The sequence below is a fragment of the Petromyzon marinus genome, chromosome 70 (genome assembly GCF_048934315.1).
Source record: "Petromyzon marinus isolate PM22_M1 ecotype Great Lakes invasive population chromosome 70, UKy_Petmar_22M1.pri1.0, whole genome shotgun sequence".
Taxonomy (NCBI): Eukaryota; Metazoa; Chordata; class Hyperoartia; order Petromyzontiformes; family Petromyzontidae; genus Petromyzon; species Petromyzon marinus.
The window spans coordinates 4,229,990-4,243,038 of NC_133736.1; the positions used below are offsets into that span (position 1 = coordinate 4,229,990).

General features: G+C 49.0%; 1 protein-coding gene across 1 annotated transcript in view; it reads left to right on the forward strand.

The window, feature by feature from the left end:
• The first annotated feature begins 2,450 nt into the window (after positions 1-2,450).
• The window catches only part of LOC116957162 (angiotensin converting enzyme 2), a 48,882-nt gene continuing 38,283 nt past the window's right edge, over positions 2,451-13,049 (forward strand). Inside the window, exons 1-2 of the mRNA XM_076055208.1 lie at positions 2,451-3,220; positions 7,856-8,014. Of these exons, the coding sequence (XP_075911323.1) occupies positions 2,654-3,220; positions 7,856-8,014 (726 nt within the window). The 5' untranslated portion in view covers positions 2,451-2,653. The remainder of the gene's footprint in view (positions 3,221-7,855; positions 8,015-13,049) is intronic.

The window sequence follows — 13,049 nt, forward strand, 5'->3', positions numbered from 1 at the left end:
AGTGAGTGAGTGGGTGAGTGGGTGAGTGAGATAGTGGGTGAGTGGGTGAGTGAGATGGTGGGTGAGTGAGTGAGTGAGATGGTGAGTGAGATGGTGGGTGGGTGAGTGGGTGAGTGGGTGATTTAGTGGGTGAGTGAGATGGTGGGTGATTGAGTGGGTGAGTGAGATGGTGAGTGGGTGAGTGAGTGGGTGAGTGAGATAGTGGATGAGTGAGTCAGTGAATGGGTGAGTGAGTGGGTGAGTGGGTGGGTGAGTGAGATGGTGAGTGAGATGGTGAGTGAGTGAGTTGGTGAGTGGGTGATTGAGTGGGTGAGTGACATGGTGGGTGATTGAGTGGGTGAGATGGTGAGTGGGTGAGTGAGTGGGTGAGTGAGATAGTGGATGAGTGAGTGAGTGAATGAATGGGTGAGTGAGTGAGTGGGTGAGTGGGTGAGTGAGATGGTGGGTGATTGAGTGGGTGGGTGAGTGAGATGGTGAGTGAGATGGTGAATGGGTGAGTGGGTGAGTGAGTGAGTGAATGGGTGAGTGAGTGAGTGAGTGTGTGAGTGAGTGAATGGGTGAGTGAGTGAGATGGTGGGTGATTGAGTGGGTGGGTGAGTGAGATGGTGAGTGAGATGGTGAGTGGGTGAGTGAGATAGTGGGTGAGTGAGTGAGTGTGTGAGTGGGTGAGTGAGTGAGATGGTGAGTGGGTGAGTGAGATGGTGAGTGAGATGGTGAATGGGTGAGTGAGTGGGTGGGTGAGTGAGTGAATGGGTGAGTGAGTGAGTGAGTGGGTGAGTGGGTGAGTGAGATAGTGGGTGAGTGGGTGAGTGAGATGGTGGGTGAGTGAGTGGGTGAATGGGTGAGTAAGTGAGTGAGTGAATGGGTGAGTGGGTGAGTGAGATAGTGGGTGAGTGAGTGTGTGAGTGGGTGAGTGAGTGAGTGAGATAGTGGGTGAGTGGGTGAGTGGGTGAGTGAGTGAGTGAATGGGTGAGTGAGTGAGATAGTGGGTGAGTGGGTGAGTGGGTGAGTGAGTGAGTGAATGAATGGGTGAGTGAGTGAGATAGTGGGTGAGTGGGTGAGATGGTGAGTGAGTGAGTGAGATGGTGGGTGAGTGAGATAGTGGGTGAGTGAGATGGTGGGTGAGTGAGTGAGTGAATGGGTGAGTGAGTGAGTGGGTGAGTGAGAGGGGAGGGGGGGTGAAGGGAGGGGTGAGGTGAAGGGGGTGAGGTGAAGGGGGCGTGGCGGGGTTTTCCCGCTAATCTTGACCACGCCCTCGTGACCGCCGTTTCTATAAAAGCCCTCGCGCGCGCTCCGCTCGCGCTGTTCTCTCTGTTGCTGAGGCCGGATCGATTACCTCCGATTTGACTTGGTGGCGGTCGAACAATTTCGATTGGATCGATTCCGAATTATCGATTGGTCGGAGGGTTTTTTGTGGGGGCGGGTGGTTGCAATCGATTCGATTTATATTCGGAGGCAGCGATTCGATTCCGTCAGATGTAATATTTAATTATTTGGGTGTTTGATGAGGCGTTAGTCGTGATATTAAAAGGGGTAATTTTTTTTAAGGGATTGCTTTTTAATAGTTATTAATAGCACCGCAGTAGCTGTGATTTCGTCATAAATGTTGTTAGTTTTGTTTTCGTATCGCTCGTTTTAGCCACAAAAGCGTTAATTTATCGTCGTTCTATTGGCAATAACTCTCCAGCACAAGATTAAGTTTATTTAATTATAAATGTAAAAAAAAGAACACAGTTCTGGGTGGAATTAAATAAACATTTAACGGCAGACTTAGGCGGAAGGAATTCTTTGAAGAATAAAAATTACGACTAATATATATTTTTTAAAATAATTTCGACGTATTGTCAACATTGTTCGGGTGGAATTTATAACCGATTTTTTAAAATAGTTTAAATATTGTTTTAAACACATTTTAATCATTTACTTTTTTTAACAAACTAATTTTTAAAATGTATATCAGTATTTTGTAAATTTTATTTCGATGAATTAATTTGTATTCGTGAGAGGCTTTTACCTAAAGTAGTCAGTTCTAATTAGCAGTAGTTAGCACTAACTATAGTACTATAGTAGTTAGCACTAACTATAGTAGTTAGTACTAAGTAGTAGCTAGTACTAACTATAGTAGTTAGTACTAACTATAATAGTACTATCATTAGTACTAACTATATTACTATAGTAGTTAGTACTAACTATAGTAGTTAGTACTAAGTAGTAGTTAGTACTAACTATAGTACTATCATTAGTACTAACTATAGTACTAAAGTAGTTAGCACTAACTATATTACTATAGTAGTTAGTACTAACTATAGTAGTTAGTACTAACTATAGTAGTTAGTACTAAGTAGTAGTTAGTACTAACTATAGTACTATCATTAGTACTAACTATAGTACTAAAGTAGTTGGCACTAACTATAGTACTATAGTAGTTAGTACTAGTTAGTACTATAGTTAGTACTAGTTAGTACTAACTATAGTAGTTAGTACTAGTTAGTACTGACTATAGTAGTTAGTACTAACTATAGTAGTTAGTACTAAGTAGTAGTTAGTACTAACTATATTACTATCATTAGTACTAACTACTATAGTTAGTACTAACTATAGTAGTTAGTAAGTGACCACAGTAGAAAGGGCTTACCTGGCTTGAAGGTCATCCATGGCCACTGCACCACTGCCACAACTACCGGTGCGACCACAACCACCGGTACCACCGCCACAACTACCGGTGCCACCGACACAACTACCGGTGCCATCGCCACAACCACCGGTGCCATCGCCACAACTACCGGTACCACCGCCACAACTACCGGTACCACCGCCACAACTACCGGTACCACCGCCACAACTACCGGGGCCACCGACACAACTACCGGTGCCATCGCCACAACCACCGGTGCCATCGCCACAACCACCGGTACCACCGACACAACTACCGGTGCCATCGCCACAACCACCGGCGCGACCACAACCACCGGTGCCGTCGCCGCCACAACTACCGGGGCCGCTGCCGCTGCTGCTCGTCCTGGGCCTGGCCCTTCTCGCGACCGCCGGCGGCGGCGGCGCGGCATCGTCGGCGTCGTCGGCGTCGCGGTCCGTGGAGGACGTCACCGCCCGCGACTTTCTGGCCCAGTTCGACACCGAGGCCCAGGCTCTGTACTACGCCTACGCCCTGGCTGACTGGGACTACAACACCAACGTCACGGACGCCAACGCGCAAGCTTCGGTCGGTACCGGGGTCGGGTGGTGGGTGGGCGTGTGACGTCGGGTGGACGTCACGGGGGTGGGCGGATGTTGGGGTTGGCGTTAGGACGATCTGGAGTTGGCTTGGTGGTCGACGGTGGGTCGACGTTGGGGTTGGCGTTGGGGTGACGCTAGGACAATCTGGAGTTGGCATGGGGTCGACGTTGGGTCAACGTTGGGTCGACGTTGGGTTGACGCTAGGACAATCTGGGGTTGACATGGGTCAACGTTGGATTGACGTTGGGTTGACGTTGGGTTGACGCTAGGACAATCTTGAGTTGGCATGGGTCAACGTTGGGTCGACGTTGGGTTGACGCTAGGACAATCTGGAGTTGGCATGGGGTCGACGGTGGGTCAACGTTGGGTTGACGTTGTGTCGACGTTGGGTTGACGCTAGGACGATCTTGAGTTGGCATGGGGCCAACGTTGGGTCGACGTTGGGTTGACGCTAGGACAATCTGGAGTTGGCATGGGGCCGACGTTGGGTCGACGTTGGGTCAACGGTGGGTCAACGTTGGGTTGACGTTGGGTTGACGTTGGGTTGACGCTTGAACAATCTTGAGTTGACATGGGTCAACGTTGTGTCGACGTTGGGTTGACGCTAGGACGATCTTGAGTTGACAAGGGGCCAACGTTGGGTCAACGTTGGGTTGACGCTTGAACAATCTGGAGTTGGCATGGGTCGACGTTGGGTTGACATTGGGTTGACGCTAGGACACTCTTGAGTTGGCATGGGGTCAACGGTGGGTCAACGTTGGGTTGACGTGTCGACGTTGGGTTGACGCTAGGACAATCTGGAGTTGGCATGGGTCAACGTTGGGTCGACGTTGGGTTGACGCTAGGACAATCTGGAGTTGGCATGGGGTCGACGGTGGGTCAACGTTGGGTTGACGTTGTGTCGACGTTGGGTTGACGCTAGGACGATCTTGAGTTGGCATGGGGCCAACGTTGGGTCGACGTTGGGTTGACGCTAGGACAATCTGGAGTTGGCATGGGTCAACGTTGGGTCGACGTTGGGTCGACGTTGGGTTGATGTTGGGTTGACGCTAGGACAATCTGGAGTTGGCATGGGCCAACGTTGGGTCATCGTTGGGTCGACGTTGGGTTGACGCTAGGACAATCTGGAGTTGGCATGGGGTCGACGGTGGGTCAACGTTGGGTTGACGTTGTGTCGACGTTGGGTTGACGCTAGGACGATCTTGAGTTGGCATGGGGCCAACGTTGGGTCGACGTTGGGTTGACGCTAGGACAATCTGGAGTTGGCATGGGTCAACGTTGGGTCGACGTTGGGTCGACGTTGGGTTGATGTTGGGTTGACGCTAGGACAATCTGGAGTTGGCATGGGCCAACGTTGGGTCATCGTTGGGTCGACGTTGGGTTGACGCTAGGACAATCTGGAGTTGGCATGGGGTCGACGGTGGGTCGACGTTGGGTCGACGTTGGGTTGACGTTGGGTTGACGCTAGGACAATCTGGAGTTGGCATGGGCCAACGTTGGATCAACATTGGGTTGACGTTGGGGTGACGCTAGGACAATCTGGAGTTGGCATGGGGTCGACGGTGGGTCAACGTTGTGTCGACGTTGGGTTGACGCTAGGACGATCTTCAGTTGACAAGGGGCCAACGTTGGGTTGACGTTGGGTTGACGCTTGAACAATCATGAGTTGACATGGGTCAACGTTGGGTCGACGTTGGGTTGACGCTAGGACAATCTTGAGTTGACATGGGTCAACGTTGGGTCGACGTTGGGTTGACGCTAGGACAATCTTGAGTTGACATGGGTCAACGTTGGGTTGACATTGGGTTGACGCTAGGACAATCTTGAGTTGACATGGGTCAACGTTGGGTTGACATTGGGTTGACGCTTGAACAATCTGGAGTTGGCATGGGGTCAACGTTGGGTCAACGTTGGGTCGACGTTGGGTTGACGCTAGGACGATCTGGGGTTGACATGGGTCAACGTTGGATTGACGTTGGGTTGATGCTTGAACAATCTTGAGTTGGCATGGGTCAACGTTGGGTTGACGTTGGGTTGACGCTAGGACAATCTTGAGTTGACAAGGGACCAACGTTGACCCAACGTTGGGTTGACGTTGGGTTGACGCTTGAACAATCTGGGGTTGACATGGGTCAACGTTGGGTTGACGTTGGGTTGATGCTTGAACAATCTTGAGTTGGCATGGGCCAACGTTGGGTTGACGTTGGGTTGACGCTAGGACAATCTTGAGTTGACATGGGCCAACGTTGAGTCAACGTTGGGCCAACGTTGGGTTGACGTTGAGTTGACGCTTGACAATCTTGAGTTGGCATGGGCCAACGTTGGGTTGACGTTGGGTTGACGCTAGGACAATCTTGAGTTGACATGGGCCAACGTTGAGTCAACGTTGGGCCAACGTTGGGTTGACGTTGAGTTGACGCTTGAACAATCTTGAGTTGGCATGGGCCAACGTTGGGTTGACGTTGGGTTGACGCTAGGACAATCTTGAGTTGACATGGCACAACGTTGGGTCAACGTTGGGCCAACGTTGGGTTGACGTTGGGTTGACGCTTGAATAATCTTGAGTTGGCATGGGTCAACGTTGGATTGACGTTGGGTTGACGCTAGGACAATCTTGAGTTGGCATGGGGTCAACGTTAGGTCAACGTTGGGTCGACGTTGGGTTGACGTTGGGTTGATGCTAGGACAATCTGGGGTTGACATGGGCCAACGTTGGGTTGACGTTGGGTTGACGCTAGGACAATCTAGAGTTGGCATGGGTCAACGTTGGGCCAACGTTGGATTTACATTGGAACAATCTTGACTTGATATTGGACCGACGTTGAGTTGACGTTGTACCAACGTTGAGCTTGACGTTTTGCCAACGTTGGGTTGACGTTTGGCCAACGTTGGATCAATGTTGGACCAACGTTGGATCAACGTTGGGTTGACGTTGGGCCAACGTTGGGCTGACGCTTGAACAATCTTGAGTTGGCATAGGCCAACGTTGGGGTGACGTTGGGCCAACGTTGCGTTAACAATGGAACAACGTTGGGCCGACGTTGGAACAACATTGTGTTGACGTTGGACCTACATTTGATTGACATTGGACCGACGTTAAGTTGACGTTGGACCAACCTTGGGTTGACGTTGGACCAACGTTGAGTTGACATTGTACCAACGTTGAGCTTGACGTTTTGCCAACGTTGGGTTGGCGTTTGGCCAACGTTGGGTTGACGTTGGGCCAATGATGTTGGGTGGACGTTTGACCAACGTTGGCCCAATGTTGGGTTGACGTTGGACCAACGTTGGGCCAACGTTGGGTTGACGTTGAGACAACGTTGGGGTGACGTTTGGCCAAAGTTAGGGTGACGTTTGGCCAACGTTGGGTTGACGTTCGGCCAAGAATGTTCGGTTGACGTTTGACTAACGTTGGGTTGACGTTGGACCCTATATAACGGCTCAAGATTGTATTCTGTTTTTACACAGAATACAAACTTCCACAGACAACGAAAGATAGAATATACTGCAGTGTCATTTTTGCGGGGCGACGTTTCGGGCAACAGCCCTTCTTCACCAGCGCATAAATGATCGACTCGCTTCCATGCGTGCGCTCTGGAGGAGGGCCATTGCCCGAATCGTCGGCTGTTTAGTTCACCGATGTGCGTTTACTTCTTGATTGCCGAGTACTCGGGGAAGAAATCTGCGGAAGCCCCCTCACTGATGTGTGTGTGCGTTGCGTCTTAGCCGCCGATTTCTACGGGAAGAAATCCGCGGAAGCCCCTTACTGATGTGTGTGTGAATGCTGCTGCATAGCTACTGATTTCTACTGGAAGAAATCCGCGGAAGCCCCTCACTGATGTGTGTGTACGTTGCGTCATGGCGGCCGATTTCTACTGGAAGAAATCCGCGGAAGCCCCTCACTGATGTGTGTGTACGTTGCGTCATGGCGGCCGATTTCTACTGGAAGAAATCCGCGGAAGCCCCTCACTGATGTGTGTGTACGTTGCGTCATGGCGGCCGATTTCTACTGGAAGAAATCCGCGGAAGCCCCTCACTGATGTGTGTGTACGTTGCGTCATGGCGGCCGAGTTCTATGGGAAGAAATCTGAGGAAGCCCCTTACTGATGTGTGTGTGAATGCTGCTTCATAGCTACCGATTTCTATCAGAAGAAATCAGTGGAAGCCCCCTCGCTAACGTGAATGTTGCGTCTTAGCTGCGGAGTTATATGCGAAGAAATCCGAGGAAGCCCCTCTCACTGATGTGTGTGTGTGAATGCTGCTGCATAGCTACCGAGTTATATGAGAAGAAATCCGTGGAAGCCGCTCACTGATGTGTGTGTGTGTTGCGTTTTCGCTGCTCAATTATATTGGAAGAAATCTGCGTAAGCGCCTCACTGATGCGCCTGAATGCTGCGTCTTAGTCGCCGAGTTCTGTGGGAAGAAATCCGTGCAAGCCCCCCTCACCGATGCGCGTGAATGCTGCGTCTTAGCGGCCGAGTTCTATGGAAAGAAATCCGCGGAAGCCCCCCCCCCCCCCCCTCACCGATGCGTGTGAATGCTGCGTCTTAGTCGCCGAGTTCTATGGGAAGAAATCTGCGGAAGCGCCCCACACCGAGCTACCCGTGTGCGTGTTTCTCAGAATGTGAAGGCCGCCGAGTGGTCCGAGTTCTACGGGAAGAAATCCGCGGAAGCTCGCCAGTTCGACTTGTCTAAGATCACCGACCGGACGCTGAAACAGCAGCTGGAGATCCTGCGGGAGGAGGGGAGTGGAGCCCTTTCGCCTGACAAGTACGCACAGGTACGCAGGCAGCATCATCGTCAGCAGAAGTAGCATCAGCAGCAGCAGCATCATCAGCAGCAGCAGTAGCATCAGCAGCAGCATCAACGTCAGCAGCAGCAGCAGTAGCATGAGCAGCATCATCATCATCAGCAGCAGCAGCTGCAGCAGCATCATCAGTAGCAGTAGCTGCAGCATCAGCAGCAGCAGCATCAGCAGCAGCAGCATCATCAGCAGCATCATCATCAGCAGCATCATCAGAAGCATCAGCAGCAGCAGCATCATCAGCAGCAGCATCATCATCATCAACAGCAGCATCAGCAGCATCCACTGCAGCATCATCATCAGCAGCATCATCAGCAGCAGCAGCATCATCATCAGCAGCATCATCATCATCAGCAGCAGCAGCATCGTCAGAAGTAGCAACGTCGTCACCGGCAACAGTAGCAGCAGCATCATCATCAGAATAATCAGTGGTATCGGCAGCAGCATCATCATCAGCAGCATCATCATCAGTGTATTCGATTAATGGTTATTTCGGGTTAACAGTAATTCAACACTACTAGTATAACCCATAACGGATGTTTTCGGGCTTAGTTAGCGTAAAATAGAAATGCTTGATTTGGTTAAACCCGCCCCCATCCGACGACACAGCCAATGGGGGTAAGGGGATTTGTCACGTGATCCTCATGGTGGTACCAAATGAAACAAAATGGCCGAGGCAATGAAACGCGTTGCAGTAAAACCTTTGGATTGCGAGCGCAATTCCTTTGCTGAAACGTGTTTGTAATCCAAAGCGCCCGTACGTCAAAGTGCTCCCGCAGTGTACCGGTTGTGATCACGGTGACGCTCGGCGAGACGAAGCGTACTTACACGTCACGCCGCTCGTAACTGCAAGACCCTCGCTCGTTCATCAAGTTATTACATTCATTTACAAAATTTCTGCTCGTCTTGCGAAACGCTCGCAGGTCCAAGTTGCTCGCAACCAACAAGTGTTTCGCTGTACTTTCTGGGACGCTATGTTTTGTTCCCAGGGATGGGCGCCTGGCTCCGGCGACTCGGGGTACCGATAGATCCGAAATCGGTGGCACTGCGCGATGTTGAAATGCCAAACACTCGCGTTGATAAAAAATTAAAAAGAAAATCCGTTATCGAAACGTTGAACTTTGAATAGCGCAAACCTGGGTTCGAAGATTTCGCGGCTGCAGGAATTTAACCTTTGGTTCCTTCGGTAAAGTCACGGAGAATTGAATGTAATTAAATAATAATGAAATGCAATACAACACAGAGAGTCGGCTAACGTAACAGTCAACACCCCACCTGGTTGATTCTGTTCCTCCAAAGATTGAGAAATTTGAGAGAGAGAGACACACACAGAGAGACACACAAGCAGAGAGAGACTCACACAGAGACACACAGACAGACACAAACATAGAGACACACAGACACACACAGAGACACACAAGCAGAGAGAGACTCACACAGAGACACACAGACAGACACACACATAGAGACACACAGACACACACAGAGACACACAAGCGGAGAGAGACTCACACAGAGACACACAGACAGACACACAAGCAGAGAGAGAGAGACACACACAGAGAGACACACAAGCAGAGAGAGACTCACGCAGAGACACACAGACAGACACACAGAGAGAGACACACACAGAGACACACAGAGAGAGACACATGCAGAGAGAGACACACAGAGACACACAGAGATAGACACAAGCAGAGAGAGATACACACAGAGACACACAGAGAGAGACACACACATAGACACACAGAGACAAACAGAGAAAGACACACAGACAGACACACAAGCAGAGAGAGACTCACACAGAGACACACAGAGAGAGACACAACATAGACACATAGACAGACACACAAGCAGAGAGAGACTCACACAGAGACACACAGAGAGAGACTCACACAGAGACACACAGAGAGAGACACAAGCAGAGAGAGAGACACACAGAGACACACAGAGAGAGACACACAGCGTAGACACACAGACAGACACACAAGCAGAGAGAGACTCACACAGAGACACACAGAGAGAGACTCACACAGAGACACACAGAGAGAGACTCACACAGAGACACAGAGAGAGAGATTCACAAAGAGAGAGACACACACAGAGACACAGAGAGAGACACACACATAGACACACACAGAGACACACACACAGACACACAAGCAGACACACAAGCAGAGAGAGACTCACACAGAGACACACAGAGAGAGAGACACACAACATAGACACAAAGACAGAGACACAAGCAGAGAGAGACTCACACAGAGAGACAGAGACACATATATAGACACACAGACAGACACACAAGCAGAGAGAGACTCACACAGATACACACAGAGAGAGACACACAACATAGACACAAAGACAGAGACACAAGCTGAGAGAGACTCACACAGAGAGACAGAGACACATATATAGACACAGACAGACACACAAGCAGAGAGATACTCACAGAGACACACAGAGAGAGACACACAGCATGGGCACACAGGCAGACACACAAGCGGAGAGAGACTCACACATAGACAAACAGAGAGAGAGACACACACTTAGACACACAGAAACAACGCCTCTGTGTCGAGGCCTTAAATAGAGAGAGAGGGGGTTAGTGCTGGGTTTAACTCTCCAACACACAGCAACCGGTTAGTGCTGTACTAGTAACTAATTGTAAATGTTGTAGTGGGTTTAACTCTCCAACACACAGCAACCGGTTAGTGGTGTACTAGTAACGAATTGTGAATGTTGTAGTGGGTTTAACTCTCCAACACACAGCAACCGGTTAGTGCCGTACTAGTAACGAATTGTAAATGTTGTAGTGGGTTTAACTTTCAACACACAGCAACCGGTTAGTGCCGTACTAGTAACGAATTGTAAATGTTGTAGTGGGTTTAACTCTCCAACATACAGCAACCGGTTAGTGGTGTACTAGTAACGAATTGTAAATGTTGTAGTGGGTTTAACTCTCCAATACACAGCAACCGGTTAGTGCTGTACTAGTAACGAATTGTAAATGTAGTAGTTGGGTTAACTCTCCAACACACAGCAACCAGTTAGTGCCGTACTAGTAACGAATTGTAAATGTTGTAGTGGGTTTAACTCTCCAACACACAGCAACCGGTTAGTGCTGTACTAGTAACGAATTGTGAATGTTGTAGTGGGTTTAACTCTCCAACACACAGCAACCGGTTAGTGCTGTACTAGTAACGAATTGTGAATGTTGTAGTGGGTTTAACTCTCCAACACACAGCAACCGGTTAGTGCTGTACAAGTAACGAATTGTGAATGTTGTAGTGGGTTTAACTCTCCAACACACAGCAACCGGTTAGTGGTGTACTAGTAACGAATTGTGAATGTTGTAGTGGGTTTAACTATCCAACACACAGCAACCGGTTAGTGCCGTACTAGTAACGAATTGTAAATGTTGTAGTGGGTTTAACTTTCAACACACAGCAACCGGTTAGTGCCGTACTAGTAACGAATTGTAAATGTTGTAGTGGGTTTAACTCTCCAACACACAGCAACCGGTTAGTGCTGTACTAGTAACGAATTGTAAATGTAGTAGTGGGTTTAACTCTCCAACACACAGCAACCGGTTAGTGCTGTACTAGTAACGAATTGTAAATGTAGTAGTGGGTTTAACTCTCCAACACACAGCAACCGGTTAGTGCTGTACTAGTAACGAATTGTGAATGTTGTAGTGGGTTTAACTCTCCAACACACAGCAACCGGTTAGTGCTGTACTAGTAACTAATTGTGAATGTTGTAGTGGGTTTAACTCTCCAACACACAGCAACCGGTTAGTGCTGTACTAGTAACTAATTGTTAATGTTTTAGTGGATTTAACTCTCCAACACACAGCAACCGGTTAGTGCTGTACTAGTAACGAATTGTAAATGTTATAGTGGGTTTAACTCTCCAACACACAGCAACCGGTTAGTGCTGTACTAGTAACCAATTGTGAATGTTGTAGTGGGTTTAACTCTCCAATACACAGCAACCGGTTAGTGCTGTACTAGTAACGAATTGTAAATGTAGTAGTTGGTTTAACTCTCCAACACACAGCAACCGGTTAGTGCCATACTAGTAACGAATTGTAAATGTAGTAGTAGGTTTAACTCTCCAACACACAGCAACCGGTTAGTGCTGCACTAGTAACGAATTGGCCACGTTCTGTTTACGTGACAAACCCCTTACTAGTTGGCTGCGTCGGGTGGTGGCGGGTTTAACGACACAACATTTATTTATATCAGAACTCCTCTACCTACGTACGAGTTAGGTTACAGAGGTCCCAACTGTACTCCTGTCGATTCCAAACGTGTTGTGCGGCGTGTACACTAGACACGGGGAATGGTTTTCAAAGTTGTATAATCTCCTGTAGATGTAGATTCCACTGGTTCTGCACGTTCTGCAGATGTAGATGCCACTGGTTCTTCACGTTCTGCAGATGTAGATGCCACTGGTTCTTCATGTTATGTAGATGTAGATGCAACTGGTTCTTCACGTTCTGCAGATGTAGATGCAACTGGTTCTTCACGTTCTGCAGATGTAGATGCCACTGGTTTTTCACATTCTGTAGATCTAGATGCCACTGGTTCTTCACGTTCTGCAGATGTAGATGCCACTGGTTCTTTATGTTCTGTAGATGTAGATGCAACTGGTTCTTCACGTTCTGCAGATGTAGATGCCACTGGTTCGTCACGTTCTACAGATGTAGATGCCACTGGTTCTTCATATTCTCCAGATGTAGATGCCACCGGTTATTCACGTTCTCCAGATATGCCACTGGTTATTCACGTTCTGCAGACGTAGATGCCACTGGTTCTTCATGTTCTGTAGATGTAGGTGAAACTGGTTCTTCACGTTCTGCAGATGTAGATGCCACTGGTTCTTCACGTTCTGCAGATGTAGATGTCACTGGTTCTTCACGTTCTGCAGATGTAGATGCCACTACCACCATCTATTGCGCGGCAATTGAACTTACGACCCTCGGTCCGAACAGGCATCTAGACAT